Source organism: Gorilla gorilla, chromosome 20, assembly GCF_029281585.2.
Source record: "Gorilla gorilla gorilla isolate KB3781 chromosome 20, NHGRI_mGorGor1-v2.1_pri, whole genome shotgun sequence".
Taxonomy (NCBI): domain Eukaryota; kingdom Metazoa; phylum Chordata; class Mammalia; order Primates; family Hominidae; genus Gorilla; species Gorilla gorilla.
The window spans coordinates 23,596,550-23,617,052 of record NC_073244.2 but is presented as its reverse complement, the minus strand read 5'-3'; the positions used below and the strand labels follow the sequence as shown (position 1 = coordinate 23,617,052).

At 50.5% G+C, this 20,503-nt stretch overlaps 1 protein-coding gene across 2 annotated transcripts in view; it reads right to left on the bottom strand.

Annotated features, from left to right (window-relative positions):
• MYO9B (myosin IXB) overlaps positions 1-20,503 on the bottom strand; it is a 138,026-nt gene that overhangs the window by 38,127 nt on the left and 79,396 nt on the right. For both annotated transcript variants that reach the window (XM_055372082.2, XM_055372084.1), the window contains exons 7-13: positions 18,661-18,790; positions 16,219-16,308; positions 13,248-13,364; positions 12,593-12,727; positions 7,321-7,442; positions 2,908-3,049; positions 2,424-2,628 (exon numbers count right to left, since the gene is read on the bottom strand). In XM_055372082.2, coding sequence (XP_055228057.1) covers positions 2,424-2,628; positions 2,908-3,049; positions 7,321-7,442; positions 12,593-12,727; positions 13,248-13,364; positions 16,219-16,308; positions 18,661-18,790 — 941 coding nt within the window. The remainder of the gene's footprint in view (positions 1-2,423; positions 2,629-2,907; positions 3,050-7,320; positions 7,443-12,592; positions 12,728-13,247; positions 13,365-16,218; positions 16,309-18,660; positions 18,791-20,503) is intronic.

The window sequence follows — 20,503 nt, the reverse complement described above, 5'->3', positions numbered from 1 at the left end:
ATATTGGCCAGGCTGGTCTTGAACTCCTGACCTCAGGTGATCTGCCCACCTTGGCCTCCCAAAATCCTGGGATTATAGGCATGAGTCTCTGAAACACCCCCACAACCTTTTTTTTTTTTTTTTAATTTTTTACCAACAGGGTCTTGCTGCATTGCCTAGGCTGAGTGCAGTGGTGCGATCATAGCTCGTGTAACCTCCAACTCCTGGGCTCAAGCAATCCTCCTGCTTCAGCCTCCCAAGTAGCTGGGGCTACAGGCACATGCTGACACACATGACTAAGTTTCAACTTTTCTGGAGAGATGGGGTCTCACTATGTGGCCCAGGCTGGTCTCAAATAGCTGGCCTCAAGAGAGCTGTCCTGGCCTCCTAAAGTGCTAGGATTACCGGTGTGCACCATTGTACCCAGACACTTTGACCCATCTTTTAATTAATTAATTAATTAATTAATTAATTTTTGAGACAGAGTCTTGCACTGTCGCCTGGGCTGGAGTGCAGTGGCGCGATCTTGGCTCACTGCAACCTCTGCCTCCCAGGTTTAAGTGATTCTCCTGCCTCAGCCTCCTGAGTAGCTGGGACTACAGGCGCCTGCCACCGCACCTGGCTAATTTTTTGTATTTTTACTAGAGACGGGGTTTCACTATGTTGGCCAGGCTGGTCTCAACCACCTGACCTCGTGGTCCACCCACCTCGGTCTCCCGAAGTGCTGGGATTACAGACGTGAGCCACCATGTCCGGCCTATTTATTTATTTTCTGAGACGGAGTCTTGCTCTGTCATCCAGGCTGAAGTGCACTGGCATGATCTTGGCTCACTGCAACCTCCGCCTCCCGGGTTCAAGCAATTCTCCTACCTCAGCCTCCCTGTGGTAGCTGGGACCATAGGCATGCACCACCATGCCTGGCTAATATTTGCATTTTTAGTAGAGATGGGCTTTCACCATGTTGGTCAGGCTGCTCTTGAACCCGACCTCAAGCGATCGTCTGCGTCAGCCTCCCAAAGTGCTGGGATTTCAGGCGTGAGCCACTGCACCTGGCAGACCGATCTTAAAAAGCAGCTCATTGGCCAGGCGTGGTGGCTCACGCCTGTAATCCCAGCACTCTGGGAGGCCGAGGCAGACGGATCATGAGGTCAGGAGATCGAGACCATCCTGGCTAACATGGTGAAACCCTATCTCTACTAAAAAATACAAAACAATTAGCCAGGCGTGGCGGCGGGTGCCTGTAGTCCCAGCTACTCGGGAGGCTGAGGCAGGAGAATGGTGTGAATCCGGGAGGCGGGGCCTGCAGTAGCCGAGATCGCGCCACTGCACTCCAGCCTGGGCGACAGAGCAAGACTCCGTCTCAAAAAAAAAAAAAAAAAAAAAAGCAGCTCATCACTCAAGTTTGGGGCAAAGTTGGGTGGGTAACTGTGAAGTTTTGGATCCCCAGAACAGAGCACTATTTCCTATTTCTCAGGAAAGCTTTATCCTTCCTCCTTTTCATCAAGCCCCTTCCGGAGACAGAAGCCACAGCTGATAACTGAAACTGAAGCTCAGGACGGAAGGTTGGAGCCCTTAGACCTGGGTGAGCCACTCAACCATGCAGGCCTCAGGTTGCCTCCGGGAAAAATGAGGACATAGCTTTCTGCCATCCTTCTATCAGCAACTCTATAGGGCTGGTCCAAGTCTTGAGTGGATCAGGCACACCCCCTGCCTCAAACCATCTCTGTCTAGGACGGGGGAACAGAAATGTCCCTTTGAGGCTGGGTTCCCGGTAGAGAATGCTCAGTTAAGAGAAGAGGCTGGGGCTGGGCATGGTGGCTCACACCTGCAATCCCAGCATTTCATGAGTCAGAGGCGGGCGGATCACTTGAGGTCAGGGGTTCGAGACCAGCCTGGCCAACAGGGCGAAACCCCGTCTCTACTAAAAATACAAAAATTAGCCTATGTGGTGGCGGTAGCCTGTAGTCCCAGCTACTTGGGAGGGTGAAGCAGGAGAATCGCTTGAACCCAAGAGGCCTAGAGGTTGCAGTGAGCCGAGATTGCATCATTACACTAGAGCCTGGGCAAGAGAGAGAGAAAGACCCTGTCTCTTAAAAAAAAAAAAAAAAAAAAAAAGAGCAAGACAGAGAGAGAGAAACAAGAGGCAAAACACTAGGAAGAGCTACGTTATCACAATCAGCAAACTCCCAGGGCCAGTGGGATCAGGGGGCATCATTTGCAAAGGAGAGGCCTGATGGAGTTGCTGATAGCATGCCCTGAGGTTAAATTACACACACAGGTCGAGTTTCTGTTCAGGGTGACAGGAACACTTCAGGTAGACAGGTGGCGTTTGCACAACATAATGAATGTACTAAATGCCACTGAACTGTTCACTTTAAGATGAACTCAGGATGTGCCCCCCTCTCGACGGTGACGCTTGTGTGGGTTCACGCCCCAGCTCCCACCTGCAGCCTTTTCGGCCCTCTCGGCCCGCAGGCGTCCGGCCTCCCGAAGCACTGCCATGGCCCGGATAGCAGCCCGGAGCACGGCCCAGCGGAACACGGCGACGGGGTCCATGCCGATGAGCTCCCGCACGTAGGAGCTGTCACTGCCCCGCAGCAGGGCCACGATGTCTGGCCGCATGTAGTCCATGTTCTTCTCCCGGAAGTCCTGGTGGGGGATGGATGTGGGCGGTCACTCGGGGATAGTCACTCACCGGTGCCTACCAAAGACCCCGGGCTGGCGCAGGAAGGGCTGACGGTGGGGTGGGGCGCATCCTAAGTGCAAATGGCAGTTCTTGAACTATGGCGCCTTGGACACTGGAGCCGGGGATTCGCGGTGGGTTCTGAGCACCCTGGAACCTCGCCCACAAGGATCCTCCCACGTGGGCTTCTGGGCTGACTGTGGCTTCCCTCAGGCTTCCACCAGTGGTGATGGGCAGACACCTACCTTGATCTGATATTTCACCTTCCCTGCGAAGTGCTGGATGATGAAAGCTGGCTCCATGACCGGGGTGCCCAGGAAGTACTTATTGTCCTCATGTTGCTGTTTGAACTTGGCCAGCAGGGTCTGGCTCGTGGCGTGGGGGAAGCTGGGAACAGAACATGGAACCTTTGCAGGCATGAACAGCGGCTGATTTACCTGCTGTGTATTTTATCTTGCAGACCCCTGGTGCACGAGGTGGGTGGGTGCATGGGGTGGGCAGAGCAGTGAAGTGGCACAGGGCTCTGTGCACAGAGGGGTGGGTGAAGGAGTGAAGAAACGAAGGAATGACAGTACGCCTGCCTGCCTCATGCCGAATATGCCGGCGGAGGGCTGGGACGCTGCTATCTGGGTGCGCCTGCCTGCCTCATGCTGAACACGCTGGCGGAGGGCTGGGACTCTGCTCTCTGCGTCAGCTGGCACAGCTGCAGCCTGGTACAAGGAGGCTGAGGGTGAAGTGACGCTCTCAAGGCTTCAGGATTTTTAAAACAAAAAAATATTTTTTTCTTTGGAGACAGGGTCTCACTCTGTTGCCCAGGCTGTAGTGTAGTGGTACGATCACAGCTCACTGTGGCCTTGACCTCCTGGGCTCAAGGGATCTTCCTGCCTCAGCTTCCTGAGTAGCTGGGACTATAGTACAATGTTTTTCTTTTTTTTAAGAGAAGGGGACTTGCTATGTTACCCAGGCTGGTCTTGAACTCCTGGCCTCAAGTGATCCTCCTGCCTCAGCCTCCCAAACGACTAGGATTATAGGCGTGAGCCACCGCGCCCAGCCAGGGCTGCAGAATTAACATTGAGTAGCCCAGTGCCTGAGTCTGGGTGGCTCACTCTCTTCGACCCCACATGGCTGTTTTCTAGGGGGCTTGGAGAGAGGTCGCTGACCAGGCTTGGTGGCGTCTGCAAAGTCTGTCCCCTGGGAGGTCTGGATCTGTTACCCATCACAGGCAGCTCCTAAGAATAATCCTGGGCCTGGGTGACTTCTGGTCTTGGAGCCATTTGTACCTGAATGCCATACCTTGGACAGGGGGTCCTTCTCCTGCTCCACAGTTGGAAGAAGAGGCTAGGAGATGAGGATGAAGCAGGGCTCTGTTGTGTTCCGGGGAGGGGGAGATTGTGGGGGCAGAATAAGGGACTCCTTGTACCTGACTGAGTCTGCCTCCCAGGAGGGAAATGATGTTGTTGGTTTGGCAAATGCTGCCTGAGCCCGGCCCCACTTTTGAAAATACAGGCAGCGGAACGCATGCCCAGATCCCAACATCGGGGGCTCCGCGTTAACGGGGCCAAGGAGGGGAGAGTCTATAGCTATGAAACATATCATTTCCAGGACTGTAAAGAGGGTATGGAGTGTGAGGCATCTGCCTTGAGTGTCCCCCAAAACCCTCAGTCATTGAGATAGGTAATATTTTAGCACAGTATTTCAGAAAATCTAAATCAATGTGCAAAAAGAAAAAAAAAATTCCATGATGAGCAAAAATAGCAAGATTTTAAAGAGACTCGAGCCTGCTGGGCCAGGCCTTGCCTCACGGGCTTCCCCTGATCTGACCCTGGGAGTTTCCTGGTTGTGATGACGTAGCTCCTCCTACTGCCGTCTCTACTTTTTTTTTTTTTTTTTTTTTTTTAAATTTTTAGAGTTGGGGTCTTGCTCTGTTGCCCAGGCTAGAATGCAATGGTACAATCACAACTCACTGTGGCCTTGACTCTCTGGGCTCAAGTTATCCTCCTGCCTCAGCCTCCTGAGTAGCTGGGACTATAGGTGCATGCCACTGTGCCCAGCTAGTTTTTTTTTTTTTTTTTTTTTTTTTTTTTGGTAGAGATGGGGTCTCACTATGGTGCCCAGGCTGGTCTTTAACTCCTGGTCTCAAATGATCCTCCACCTCGGCCTCCCGAAGTGTTGGAATTACAGGTGGGAGCCACCGCACCTGGCACAAACGCTCTTATCTGAACATTCTCTACCTGGACCCCAGCCTCAGAGGGATGTGTCTGTCTCCCTGACCTGGACAGGGACTAGGTTTGAGGCAGGGGATGTGCCTGATTCATTTGAGACTCTGGCCAGCCCCTTGGAGATGTCACTGGCAAGGGATGGGTCTGATAAGAGTTGCTGATAAGACAATATGTCCGTATCTTAACCCCACACCACCAACTTTTGAATGTGACCCTATTTGGAAAATAGGGTCTTTGGAGATGTAATTAGTTAAGATGAGGTCATTAGCGTGGGACCTAGTTCCATATGGATGCTGTCCTTCTAAAAAGAGAAGACAGGGTCAGGTGCAGTGGCTCACACCTATGGTCCCAGCACTTTGGGAGGTCAAGGTGAGAGGACTGCTTGAGCCCAGGAGTTCAAGACTAGCCTGGGCAATATAGGGAGATTCCATCTCTACAAAAAAAATTTTTAAGCAGCCTGGCCAACATGGTGAAAAAACCCCATCTCTACTAAAAATACAAAAATTAGCTGGGCATGGTGGCAAGGCACCTGTGATCCCAGCTACTCGGGAGGCCGAGACATGAGAATCGCTTGATCCTGGGAGGTGGGGGTTACGGTGAGCTGAGATGACGCCAATTAACTTGAGCCAAGATGGCACCACTACCCTCCAGCCTGGGCAACAGAGCAAGAAGAGCCTGTCTCAAAAAAAAAAAAAAAGGAGGAGGAGACAGGACTGAGAGATGAGTGATGTAGACACAGAGGGAAGAAGTCCATGTGAAGAGGAAGAGGGAGGCAGGGACTGGAGTGATGTGGCCAAAAGCCAAGGAAAGCTTGGACCCCTGGAAGTTGGAGGAGGCAAGGAAGGGTCCTCCCTTGGAGCCTCTGGAGGCAGCACAGCTCTGTTGACACTTTGACTTTAGACTTCCAGCTTCCAGAACCATAAGAGAATAGATTACTGTGGTTTTAAGAACTCCGCCTCCCGGGTTCAAACGATTCTCCTGCCTCAGCCTCCCAAGTAGCTGGAATTATAGGCACCCGCCACCATGCCTGGCTAATTTTTGCATTTTTAGTAGAGATGGGGTTTTGCCATGTTGGCCAGGCTGGTTAAAAATTTTTTTGTAGAGATGGAATCTTTTTTTTTTTTTTTTTTTGAGACAGAGTCTTGGTCTGTCACCCAGGCTGGAGTGCAATGGAGTGATCTCCGCTCACTGCAACCTCCGCCTCCCAGGTTCAAGCGATTTTCCTGCCTCAGCCTCCCGAGTAGCTGGGATTACAGGCGCCTGCCACCATGCCCGGCTAATTTTTGTACTTACAGTAGAGACGGGGCTTCACCATGTTGGCCAGGCTGGTCTCCAACTCCTGACCTCAGGTGATCCACCTGCCTCGGCCTCCCAAAGTGCTGGGATTACAGGCGTGAGCCACTGCGCCTGGCCGAGATGGAATCTTTCTATGTTGCCCAGGCTGGTCTTGATCTCCTGGGCTCAAGAGCCCACCTGGCTTGTAGTGGTTCCTTAGAGGAGCCACAGGAAAAGTAGTTCGGTATGTGTCACGTGATTTCAGTGACTACAACTGGGTGACCCAGAATGAGGTGCCTTATTGACCTGTCTGCCTTCACGGCGCCCTGTGGACTGTGGGGATGAGGGAGGAAGGCTCAGAAGTGAGACCAGAGCCCAGCAGCATCTGGGTCCCAATTCCACACACTGCACTGCCCTTTGTAACAACTCGCCAATCCTGTCTCTTGCTCCATTGCCCAGGCTGGAGTACAGGGATACGATCACAGCTCCCTGCAGCCTCAACCTCCCAGGCTCAAGCAATCCTCCTGCCTCAGCCTCCTGAGTAGCTGGGGCCACAGGTATGCCCCACCACGCCTGGCCCCCATCTCTAGTTTCTAGGCATAGGCCCATAATCCTTTGCTGAAAACTCCTGCCGGATGTGCCTCAAGTGCACGAATTAATCACACGTGTTGATGTTTTCACAATGAGGTGTTTGTGCATTTTGCACACACGAGCTTGGGTTTTGTGGTCAAGTGAAATGAACAGATACAAGGTCTCAGCACAAGGTCTGGCGTGGTGGCACACGCCTGTAATCCCAGTACTCTCGGAGGCCAAGGCGGGAGGATCCCTTGAGCTCAGGAGTTCAAGACCAGCCTGGAAAACATGACGAAACCCTGTTGCTACAAAGAAATACAAAAATTAGCCGGGTGTGGTGGTGTGACCCTGTAGTCCCAGCTACTCCAGAGGCTCACGTCATGGGATCACTTGAGCCCAGGAGGTCAAGGCTGCAGTGAGCTTTGATTGCACCACTACACTCCAGCCTGGGTGACAGAGTGAGACCCTGTCTCAAAAATAAAAAGGAGCTCCTGGGAAAGTCTGGATTTGGGGTAAGGCTCTGGGGGCTGCAGAACCTGACCCAGTGCCCATGTGTAGATGTGCCGGGATGGACGGGGTGTGGACACTCACTTGCTCTCCTCGTCCAGCAGGTAGAAGAGGCCCGTGGGTTTCTTGCTGATGAGATGGATGCAGCCGACATTGTCTGTGTAGCCGATGTTGTGCCACGTGATCCCCTCGCCCTGATATTCCTCCTGCAGGGGTGGCGCGGGGTCGGTAAGTTTCTTATCTCCCAGATATGTAGTATCTACATAACATATATTGCATACAGGTCGAGTATCCCTAATCCAAAAATCTGAAATGCTTCAAAATAGGAAACTTTTTAAACTGATGCGTGGCTTAAAATTAACTCTAATAGGGCTGGGCACAGTGGCTCACGCCTGTAATCCCAGCACTTTGGGAGGCCAAGGCAGGCGGATCACCTGAGGTCAGGAATTTGAGACCAGCCTGACCAACATAGCAAAATCCCATCTCTACTAAAGATACAAAATTAGCCAGGTGTGGTGGCACAAGCCTGTAATCCCAGCTACTCGGGAGGCTGAGGCAGGAAAATCGCTTGAACCCGGGAAGTGGAGGTTGCAGTGAGCCAAGATTGCGCTATTGGTCCTACTCCAGCCTGGGCAACAAGAGCGAAACTCCGTCTCAAAAAAAAAAAAAAAAAATAGCTCTAATAATACACTTAATTTAACATGATATATCCAAAATGTGATCATGTTAACATGTAACTGACATAAAAAGTAACTGAGAGGCCAAGGTGGTAGGATCGCTTGAGGCCAGGAGTTCAAGACCAGCCTGGACAACATAGCAAGATCCTGTCTGTGCAAAAAATAAAAAGTAAAAAATACTTTACGGAGGCTGGAGGATGGCTTGAGTCCAGGAGTTTGAGACCAGCCGGGGCAATATAGCAAGACTCCATCTCAAAAAAAAAAAAAAAATCCAAAACTTTTGGACTGCCAATGTTATGTGATGCTCAAAGACAACGCTCATTGAAGCATTTCAGATTTTGGATTTTCAGATTTGGGATGTTCAACCAGTAAGTATAATATAAATATTGAAAAATCTGAAAAAAATCCCAAACCTGAGACACTTCTGCTCCCAAGCAGTTTGGATAAGGGATCCCCACACTGTAGGAACATATTTATGTATCAATAGGCATGTTTACATATAAATGTATCTGCATGTGTGTGTTCTTTGCAGCACTATTCACAATAACAAATAAGTAATCTAAATGCCCATTAATGGATAAAGAAAATGTGGTGCATATACATCAAGGAATACTACCCAGCCATAAAAAAGGAATGAGGTCATGTCCTTTGCAGGAACATGGATGGAGCTGGAGGCCATTACCCTTAGCATACTAATGCAGGAACAGAAAACCAAATATTGCATGTTCTCATTTATAAGAGGGAGCCAAATGATGAGAATATACGGACACATAGAGGGGAACAACACGCACTGGGGCCTATTGGAGGGTGGAGGGTGGGAGGAGTGAGCGGATCAGTAAAAAAAACTAATGGGTACTAGGTTTAATGCCTGGGTGATGAAATAATCTGAACAACAAACCCCCATGACACACGTTTACCTACGTAACAAACCTGCACATGCACCCCTGAACTTCAAAGTGAAAAAAAAAATACATAAATGTATCAGTAACAAAATGCATATGAGTAAATCAATATGAATACATTAATAGTTACATAAACTTACTAGATAAATGAATGATTGTAAGCAGGAAACAAGAATGCACATTCTCAAATACTGATCACAGCATGGCATTTTAAATATCACACAAGGGCTGGGCGTGGTGGCTCACGCCTGTAATCCCAGCACTTTGAGAGGCTGAGGTGGGCAGATCACCTGAAGTTAGGAGTTCAAGACCAACCTGGCCAACATGGTGAAACCCTGTCTCTACTAAAAATACAAAAATTAGCCGGGCCTGGTGGCACACACCTGTGACCCCAGCTACTGGGGAGGCTGGGGCAGAAGAATCACTAGAACCTGGGAGGTGGAGGTTGCAGTGAACCGAGATTGCACCATTGCACTCCGGCCTGAATGACAGGGCAAGACTCTGCCTCAAGAAAAAAAAAAATCACACTTAAAATCATTTAGAGGTTGGCAAACTTTCTCTGTAATGGGCCAGATAGCACCTTATGAACCAGACAATGTCTGCTGCAACTAACAGTCGTGATGTGAAAACAGCCACAGATGATAATGCAAACCAAAGGCTGTGTGCCAATAAAGCTTTATTTATAAAAACAATTTGTGGGACTGGATTTGACCCACAGGCTGTGGTTTGCTGGCCCCTGTTCCAGAGCTATGTTTTCCAACAGGAATCTTCACATTTTCTTTTTTTCTTTTAAGAGACAGGGTCTCACACTGTTGCCTACACTGGAGTGCAGTGGTGCGATCACAGCTCACTGTAGCCTCAAACTCCTGGGCTCGAGTGATCCACCTGCTTCAACCTCCCCAGTAGCTAGGACTACAGGCATGTGCCACTATATGCCTGGTTAATAAAAAAATTTTTTTTCGCAGAAACTCCATCTCAAATTTTTTTTTTCAGAGACAGGGTCTTGCTCTGTTGCCCAGGATGGAGTACAGTGTTGTGATCATAGGTCACTGCAGCCTTGAACTCCTGACCTAAAGCAATCCTCTTACCTTGGCTTCCCAAACCACTGGTATTGTTAGCATGAGCCACCATGCCCAGCCTCAAATTTTCTAATAATCACATGTAAAAAGTAAAAAAAAAAAGTGAAATTAATTATTATTATTATTTTTTTTTGAGACAGGGTCTCGTCTGTCACCCAGGCTGGAGTACACTGGCATAACTGTAGCTCATTGCAGCCTCGACCTCTTGGGCTCAAGTGATCCTCCCACCTCAGCCTCCTCAGTAGCTGGGACTACAGATATGTGCCTCTGTGTGGCTCAAAATTAACTTTAATAATACACTTAATTTAACCCTGTATATCTAAAATGTGATCACGTTAATGTGTAACTGACATAAAAATGACTGAGAGGCCAACGTGGGAGGATCACTTGAGGCCAGGAGTTCAGGACCAGCCTGGGCAACATAGCAAGACCCTGTCTCTACAAAAAATAAAACCAAAAAACTAGCTGGGTGTGGTGGTGTGCAACTACAGTCTCAGCTACTCAGGGGGCTGTGGTGGTAGGATTGCCTAAATCTCAGCGTTTGAGGCTGCAGTAAGCTACTGAGACCGTGTATGTTCTTTTTTCTCATGTGCTAAGTCTTCACAATTTAGTGTGTATGTCACACCCTTCCTGCACAACTTAATTCTGACCAGCTACACTCCCAATGCTTCACTGCCAAAAAGCTTAATAGGAAAATCAGCTGGATATTTACATAAGCCTGTCAGTTTCATTTTCCCATCAGAATCATCAACACGAAGGAGAAGACATGAATAAGGATGGTTGACTATTTAGCTGCAAAAAGACACATCAGGGCCAGGCGCGGTGGCTCACACCTGTAACCCCAGCACTTTGGGAGGCCAAGGTGGGCTGATTGCCTGAGATCAGGAGTTTGAGACTAGCCTGGCCAGCATGGTGAAACCCTATTCTCTACTAAAAATACAAAACATTAGCTGGGCATGGTGGCTTGCACCTGTAGTCCCAGCTACTCGGGAGGCTGAGGCAAGAGAATCGCTTGAACCAGGGACGCAGAGGTTGCAGTGAGCCGAGATCGTGCCACTGCACTCCAGCCTGGGCAACAGAGCCAGACTCCATCTCAAAAAAAAAAAAAGACACGTCAGATAGGTTATCAATGTCCTTGAGCTAAGCAAATCCTTAAAAGGCAACCCTGTTTCTCACCTAACAGAAAGATTTTCTGTTTGGACACAGAAGCCCCCACATGAACTGTGGCTCAAAACATCCCTGACATTTGCCTCATCCTGGGCTGGGTGGGTTTTCTTAAATTTTCCTTTTGACTGAGAAAAATTCTGGGGCAAGTTCACCAATGATTTGGGCCTCTAGGGAGATTCCGGTTCTAGCTGATGCTATTTTCCCTTTGGGCTGGGTGTGCAACAACATGATATTTCCTTATAAAATGCTGCAGCTGTTATGGAAAACAGTATGGTAGTTCTTCAAAAAAGTTAAAAACAGAATTACCATACGATCCAGCAAGTCCACTTCTGGGTATATGCCCGAAAGAATTGAAAGCAGCGTCTCGAAGAGATATTTGCACACCCATGTTCAAAGAAGCATTATGCACAACAGCCAAAAGCTGGAAGCAACCCAAGTGTCCACTGAAGGATGGATGGATAAGCAAAATGTGGTATATCCAGAAAATGGAATATTACTCAGCCTTGAAAAGGAAGGAAATTCTGACACATGCTACTATGTGGATGAACCATGAGGACTTTATACTACGTGAAATAAGCCAGTCACAAAAAGACAAATAATGTCTAATTTCACTTATATGAGGCGCTTAGTCAAAAATGATAGAGACAGAAAGTAGAATGGGGGCCGGGCGCGGTGGCTCACGCCTGTAATCCCAGCACTTTGGGAGGCCGAGGCGGGTGGATCACGAGGTCAGGAGATCGAGACCATCCTGGCTAACACGGTGAAACCCCGTCTCTACTAAAAATACTAAAAATTAGCCGGGCGTGGTGGCGGGCGCCTGTAGTCCCAGCTACTCGGGAGGCTGAGGCAGGAGAATGGCGTGAACCCAGGAGGCGGAGCTTGCAGTGAGCCGAGATCGCGCCACTGCACTCCAGCCTGGGCGACAGAGCGAGACTCCGTCTCAAAAAAAAAAAAAAAAAAAAAAAAGAAAGTAGAATGGGCCAGGCATGGTGGCTTACACCTGTAATCCCAACACTTTGGGAGACCGAGGTGAGCAGATTGCCTGAGCTCAGGAGTTCGAGACTAGCCTGAGCAACATGGCAAAACCTTGTCTCTACAAAAAATACAAAAATTAGCCAGGCATGGTAGTGTGCACCTGTGGTTCCAGCTACTCAGGAGGCCGAGGAAGGATCACTTGAGCCTAGGAGTTTGAGGCTGCAGTAAGCTATGATTATACCACTCTAGCTGGGTGACAGAGCAAGACCCTGTCTCAAAAAAAAAAAAAAAAAAAAAAAAAAAAAAGTGGAATGGGGTGAGTTCAGGGTTTGCAGGAGGGGTAATGGGGAGTGAGTGTTTCATGGGGACAGAGTCTCAGTTTGGCAAAATGAAAGAGTTCTGGAGATGTATGGTGGTGGCGTTTGCATAACAATGTGAATATGTGAATGTACTTACCGCCGCTGAACTGAATATTTACAAATGGTTAAGATGGTAAATTTCACGTGATGTCTGATTTACCAAGTTCAAAAAACTGACAAAAAAGCCCTTTCCGCACCTGCTCCAGCTTGAAGATGTGCTGGTTGAAGTAATACTGTAGCTGCTCATTGGCGTAGTTGATGCAGAACTGCTCAAAGCTGTTCCTCTCGAAGTCTTCAAACCCGAAGATGTCCAGGACCCCAATGGACAGGCACTGGGAGAGACAGAGAAAATGGTCACTGCCCGCAGGTGCACCCCGAGGGAGCCAGCCTTCATGAGAGGGGTTGGCTCTACAGGCTGTGACCTGTTAGGTCCCCAGTCCCTGTTGCTCGGCAGAACACTTTGCCATTACCAGCATGGAATCCATAATTTTTTTTTGAGACGGGGTCTGGCTCTGTTGCCCAGGTTGGAGTGCAGTGGCGCCACCACAGCTCACTGCAGCCTTGACCTCCTGGGCTCAAGCAATCCTTCTGCCTCAGCCTCCTGAGTAGCTGGGACCATAGGTACATGCCAGAATCTGTCGTTTTTGAATAAGGGGCCTTATGTTTTCATTCTGCCCTGGGCCTGTTGAATTTCGTAGCCTGTCCTGTTTCCTGGGCCTGTCCTTGTGGGGAAACAGCCTCTTGATTGCAGATGCCTCGGCTCCGGGTGTTCCAGGTCGCCCACCAAGGATATTGGTAGTGAGGATGTGGCCTCCCCTGGCCGGGCTTGAGGAAGCAAATGGGGGCACTCACCGAGACTGCCTCTTCCACGTCCTTCTTGTTGAGGAGTGCGTGGTTGATCCGCAGCACAATCCAGTCGAACAGGGCGCTGTACAGAGACTTGGCCATGGAGTCGCGGGCAGTGATGGCCTGTGGACACAGAGGGGGTGACTCACCTCCGGCACGGCAGGCCCTGCACTGGAGTCTTGCTCTGTCACCCAGGCTGGAGTGCAGTGGCATGATCTCGGCTCATTGCAACCTCCACCTCCTGGGTTCAAGAGATTCTCCTGTCTCAGCCTCCCAAGTAGCTGAGATTACAGGCAAGCGCCACTATACCTGGCTAATTTTTGTATTTTTACTAGAGATGGAGTTTCACCATGTTGGCCAGGCTGGTCTCAGACTCTGACCTCAGGTAATCTGCCTGCCTTGACCTCCCAAAGTCCTGGGATTACAGGCATAAGCCACTGTGTCTGGCCAAGATGGCCCTTTGTACTTTTTTTTTTTTTTGACACAGGGTCTCACTCTGTTATCCAGGCTGAAGTGCACTAGCGCAATCTTGGCTCACTGCAAACTCCACTTCCTGGGCTCAAGCAATCTTCCTGCCTCAGCCTCCTGTGTAGCTGGGGCTATGGCGCACAACACCACACCTGGTTAATTTTTAATATATACATACATTTTTGAGGTGGAGTCTTGTTCTATCGCCCAGGCTGAAGTACAGTGACACAGTCTTGGCTCACTGCAACCTCTCCCTCCTGGGTTCAAACGATTCTCCAGCCTCAGCCTTCTGAGTAGCTGGGATTACAGGCACGCACCACCATGGCCTGGCTAATTTTTGTATTTTTAGTAGAAACGGGGTTTTGCCATGTTGGCCAGGCTGGTCTCGAACTCATGGCCTCAAGCGATCTGCCTGCCTTGGCCTCCCAAAATGCTGGGATTACAGGCATGAGCCACCGTGCCTGGCCTTAATTTTTAATTTTATTGTGGAGACGGGGTCTCACTATGTTGCCAAGGCTGGACTCGAACTCCTGGGCTCAAGCAATCCTTCTGCCCTGGGCTCCCTAAGTATTGGGATTAGAGGCATGAGCCACTGCAACCAGCCAAGGTGGTCTCTGTCAACACTCGACTCATCCAACACCCATCTTTCACCCTGTCCTGGAGGACGTGCCTGCACACTGAGGCGTTAACAGACCCAGTGGCCTCTGGAACGGCCGCTGAAGCCTTTCCATATGCTCCTCAGAGCAACCAAAATTGCTGCTGAGTGAGGAACCTGGGCTCGGGGAAGGGGTGGGGCGTGCGACTGTGGTAGAACAAGCAAGGAGGATCTAACTAACTTCAGGCCCCTTGTTCTTCTGGGTGCACCATGTGGCTGTCACCGTGTGCATCAAAGCTCTTTTGTGGCCGGACGTGGTGGCTCACGCCTGTCATCCCAGTACTTTGGGAGCCGAGGCGGGTGGATCGCCTGTCTCTACTGAAGACGCAAAAGAAAAAAAAAAAAAATCTGGGCACCGTGGCTCACGCCTGTAATCCCAGCATTTTGGGAGGCCGAGGCGGGTGGATCACCTGAGGTCAGGAGTTCAGGACCAGCCTGACCAGCATGGTGAAACCCTGTCTCTACTAAAAATACAAAAGTAGCCGGGCGTGGTGGCACATGCCTGTAATCCCAGCTGCTCAGGAGGCTGAGGCAGGAGAATTGCTTGAACCCTGGAGGCGGAAGTTGCAGTGAGCCGAGATCGTGCCATTGCACTCCAGCCTGGGCAACAGGAGCGAAACTGTCTCAAAAATAAATAAATAAATAAATAAATAAAAATGCAAAAAAAAAAATTAGCCAGGCCTAGTGGCACACAGCTGTAATCCCAGCTACTCAGGAGGCTGAGGCATGAAAAACACTTGAACCCAGGAGGCGGAGGTTGCAGTGAGCTGAGATTGTGCCACTACACTCCAGCCTGCGCAACAGTGAGACGCTATCTCAAAAAAAAAAAAAAAAAAAGAAGCTCTTAAGGTCTAATCTATATAGAATAAATTGGCTTTTTTTCCCACATATTCAGGTCTCAGCTCTGACAGATGTATTCAGCTGCAGACAAGATCTAGAATGTGTCCCCCTCGTTTTGCATTTCCTGGGTGTCAAGGAAATGGAGCCACACAGAATGCAGCCCCTGCCTGGTGGTGCCTTTGGCTCTACATGGAGCCTCTGGGGACACCAGTGCTGCTCGGGTCTTGGGTATGCAGCAACATCACGTGGTGCCCTGGACCCATGTGGGCTCAGAATGTCCCCGGTGCCTGTTTGAAATGCCACAGCAGCTTCCCATCGGGTGAGGGGCTAAAAATCCCCGCCGTGATTAGGTACTTTCCTATTGTTAAACAAGCTGCAAGTGATCCTGCTCTTGAGATGTAAAAATGCAAGAGAAATACAGCACAGAGAAAACATCCAGGCTGGGGCAAAGACCAGAGGGAGGCACCTTATCAAGGTTTAGAGTCACAGGCTTGAGACTCACAGGCTGGGAGTTACGTAAGTGTAGTCAGTGTCATGTTCCAGAGTCTAGGGATGGGCAAATTCTTTTCTGGAAGGGATGAAGGAGTCATTATTTTTGGCTTTGGGGCCTGATGTTCTCTGTTGCAACTGCTCTGCTTAGCTGCTATGGCCCCAAAGCAGTCTTAAGTGGTATGTAAATGAATGGGTATGGCCATGTGCCAATAAAACTTTATTAGCAAAACCAGGTGGAGGGCTGGATCTGGCCAACCATTGCTAGTGAGAACCAGCATGCACACGGAACATCTGGAAACACAGAGATGAATGCATGTGGCTCAAGTTCTGGCCTGAGGCCCATGGTTTGCCTCCCAGGCTGGCTTGTGCCACACCTAAGCTTGCATGACAATCAGAGGCACTGCCTAGGTTCCATTCTAGCATTCGGAGACAGAACAGCCCACCCATGCCGGCTCTTTCCAAAGACCATTCCCACTTGGTTTTTGGGATCTGGCACCCTGTGAGTGCCTGGGCAGAGCTCACCTCGCTGAGGCTGTAGGGAAGGATAAGCTTGTCGTTGACGGTCACCGTTTTTCTTTTGGTCAGAACCTCCACCAAGATTTCTCGCTTCACCTGTTTGGAGGTCAAGGAGAGGGAGAAAGAAAAGGGAGATGGAGGGCTTATCAGGCATGTCCTGGTATCACTGAGGCAACGCCCGGAGCCTGAGGCAGCCGGGAGACGGACCCCCAGCAGCCAGGCCTGGAAGTGGGACCTGAAGCCCACCCACCCACCTGCGATGTGCTGGTTTTTTGGGTTTTTTTTGTTTGTTTGTTTGAGACAGAGTCTCACTCCATCACCCAGGCTAGAGTGCAGTGGCACAATCCTGGCTCACTGCAACCTCTGCCTCCTGGGTTCAAGCAATTCTCCTGCCTCAGCCTCCCCAGTAATTGGGATTACAGGCACCCGCCACCACACCCAGCTAATTTTTGTATTTTTAGTAGAGATGGGGTTTCTCCATGTTGGCCAGGCTGGTCTCGAACTCCTGACCTTGGGCGATCTGCCTGCCTGGGCCTCCCAAAGTGCTGGGATTATAGGCATGAGCCGCTGCACCTGGCCTGCGATGTACTGTTTTACACTTGGCAGGTTTCAGAATTCCCACATAGCACGGGCTTGCCGGATGCTCATGCTCCGTGGCCCGGGTATGTGCATGTACAGGCCTCACGTGAGTGCGAGACACGGGTCCAGGTGGCCGCCTTGCCTGTTGGAGCTGGTGGTTCCCATCCATTGCGCAGGGCCTGGGCTTAGACCTTACCCAGACAGCCGACACGCTCATCCCTCCCCCCACTGCCAAGCTCCCTTTCAGAGCTGGTGGTCTCTGCCCACCAGCAGCAAGAGTGGGGAATAAGCGGCGGCTTTCTCCTTTTTTTTTTTTTTTTAGATGGAGTCTTGCTCTGTTGCTCAGGCTGGAGTGCACTGGCGCAATCTTGGCTCACTGCAACCTCTGCCTCCTGGGTTCAAGTGATTCTCCTGTCTCAGCCTCCCAAATAGCTGGGACTACAGGCGCCCGCCACCATGCCCAGTTAATTTTTGTATTTTTAGTAGAGATGGGGTTTCTCCATATTGGTCAGGCTTTGGGGCCTGAAGTTCTCGAACTGGTCTCAAACTCCTGACCTCACATGATCCACCCGCCTCAGCCTCCCAAAGTGCTGGGATTACAGGCGTGAGCCACAGCGCCTGGCCGGCAGGGGCTTTCTCTAAATATCCCAGCAGATGCTCACATATCCCCAAGAACTCAACAGAAGCTGGGGCTCCTGTACCAATAATGGAACGCAAAGCATAAATGGATTAAAAAACAAAAGACTGGGGTAGGGCTCCTCGGCCTCACTGCCATTTGCACTTGGGGTTGGATAATTCTTTGCCATCGGGGGGCTGTCCTGTGCGCTGTGGGGTGTTGGGCAGCATCCATGGCCTCTACCTAGCAGATGCCAGGAGCAACCCAGAGTATGGCAACCAGAAAGTTCTCCAGACATTGCCCAGTGTGTCCTGGGGGCAGAATTGCCCCTGGCTGAGAACCGGTGGAGGAGGAGGGGATGGCAGGTCCAATGAGAAAATGACTTGATCAAACTAGAATTTTTTGTTTTTTAAGAGACAGGGCCTTACTCTGTCACTCACCCAGGCTGGAGCACAGTGGCATGATCACAGCTCACTGCGGCAATGAACTCCTAGGCTCAAGCAATCTTCCTGCCTTGGCCCCCTGGGTAGCTGGGATTACAGGAGCACACCACCAATACCTGGCTAATTTTTGTATTTTTTGTAGAGATCGACAGATGCTATGCTGTACAGGCTAGTCTGGACCTCCTGGCCTCAAGTGATCCTCCTGCCTTGGTCTCCCGAGTAGCTGAGATTACAGGTATGAGCCACCGCACCCAGCCCCAAGCTGTAGTTTTTTTTTTTTTTTTTTTCCTGAGACAGAGTCTCGCTCTGTCGCCCAGACTGGAGTGCAGTGGCGCAATCTCGGCTCACTGCAGCCTCTGCCTCCCAGGTTCAAGTGATTCTCGTGCCTCTGCCTCCCGAGTTGCTTGGACTATAGGCATGTACCACCACCACTGGCTAATTTCTTTTTGTATTTTTAGTAGAGATGAGGTTTTGCCATGTTAGCCAATCTGATCTCGAACCCCTGACCTCAGGTCATCCGCCCACCTCGGCCTCCCAAAGTACTGGGATTATAGGTGAGACACCGCACCCGGCCCCTGAGCTGTAGTTTTAAAGAGGCTTTCACTTGAGGGTGGGAGGAGGAGGTGCCCCTGTCCACAGAGCTCATCAGAAATGAGGAAGGAACACTGTAGAGATGATAGCGGAAGACGTGAGGTCCTGGTTGATGAAACCTCAGCTGACGTAGGAAGTTCTGGGTATGGTCCCTCGTACTGAGAGATAGCCAGCGGCCCTGAGCCAGGCCTGAGGAGGGACAGAGGTGGCAATCAGTACCTTCAGAAGCTGCGACAGGGTGTCCAGCACCTCGGGTGGCCCGACCTCCAACCCTTCCTCTCGGCCTGTAGCTCTCTTCTTGTAAGTGACGTTGCCCAGGTACAGGATGGCCGAGAGGACGGCAAAAATCCTGGGAAAGAAAAGGCACTCACATTTGGGCAGTTTCTACGTTCCTAAGACAGCAGATACTTCCCAGGCAACCGGGCTGAATCCATAAAACCAGCAAATTCTGGTCGGAACGCATGAAATTTGAAAAATGTCTAAGGCCTCTGTTGAGGATGGCCTCTGTGGAATGTGACTTTGCAGACAGTTATCTTTTTCCTGGATTTGATCTGGCTCTATCGCCTAGGTTGGAGTGCAGTGACACAATCATAGCTCACTGTAACCTCCAACTCCTGGGCTCAAGTGATTCTACAGCCTCAGCCTCCTGAGTAGCTGGTACTACAGGCCACCATATTTGGCTAATTTAAAAACATATTTTTAAAGGGATGGGGTCTTGCTATGTTGCCCAGGCTGGTCTCAAACTCCTGGCCTCAAGTGATCCTCCTGTCTTGGCCTCCTGAATAGCTGGGATTATTGGCACGAGCCACCGCACCTGGCTAGACAGCTATTTTCTTTTTTTTGGAAACAGGGTCTCACTCTGTCGCCCAAGCTGGAGTGCAGTGGCGCGATCACGGCTCACTGCAGCCTCAACCTCCCCGGGCTCAGTTGAGCCTCCTATCTCAGCCTCTCGGGTAGCTGGGACTACAGGTTTGTACCACCATGCCTGGCTAGTGAAACTGTCTCACAAAAGAAAAAAGAAGTGTACGGATCCCTCTGACTAGCCCCCAGACCAAGAAATAGAACATTCCAAGTCCTGGATTCCAGAGCCCCCCAACACCAGAGGAACCACTGTCCTGACGTCTAACGCTGTCTGTGAACTTGATGGGATGGTACTTGTGTCTGGCCAGTCACTGGCTATGTTGTCCAGGATGGAGTCCACTGGCTATTCAGAGGTGCCATCTTTTTTTTTTTTTTTTCTTGAGACAGAGTCTTGCTCTGTCGCCCAGGCTGGAGTGCAGTGGCACAATCTCGGCTCACGGCAGCCTCTGCCTTCTGTGTTTAAGTGATTCTCGTGCCTCAGCCTCCTGAGTAGCTGGGATTACAGGCGTGCACCATCATGCATGGCTAATTTTTCATATTTTTAGTAGAGACAGGGTTTCGCCATGTTGCCCAGCTTGGCCTTGAACTCCTGAGCTCAGGCAATCCACCTGCCTTGGCCTCCCAAAGTGCTGGGATTACAGGCGTGAGCCACTGCGCCCGGGCCAGAGGTGCCATCTTAGCTCATTGTAGCTGTGAACTCCTGGGCTTAAGTGATCCTCCCACCTCAGCCTCTCAAGTAGCTGGGACTACAGGTGTGTGCCACCATGCCTAGATAATTTTAAAAAAAATTGATGGGGTCTTGCTATGTTACCCAGGCTGGTCTCCAACTCCTGGTCTCAAGCGATCTTCCTGCCTTGGCCTCCCAAGTAGCTGGGATAACAGGCATGAGCCACCATGCCTGGTTTAAAAAAATTTAAATTGCTGGGCGCGGTGGCTTGTGTTTGTAATTCCAGCATGCTGGGAGGCTTACGCAGGTGGATGGCTTGAGCCCAAGAATTCAAAATTAGCCTGGGCAACATGAGGAAACCCCATCTCTACAAAAAATTGTCCAGGTGTGGTGGCACGCGCCTGTAGTCCCAGCTGCTTGGGAGGCTGAGGTGGGAGGATCACCTGAACCAGGGGAGGTCGAGGCCGCAGTGAGCCATGATCTCACCACTTCACTCCAGCTTAGGTGAAAGGGCAAGACCCCACCTAAAAAAAA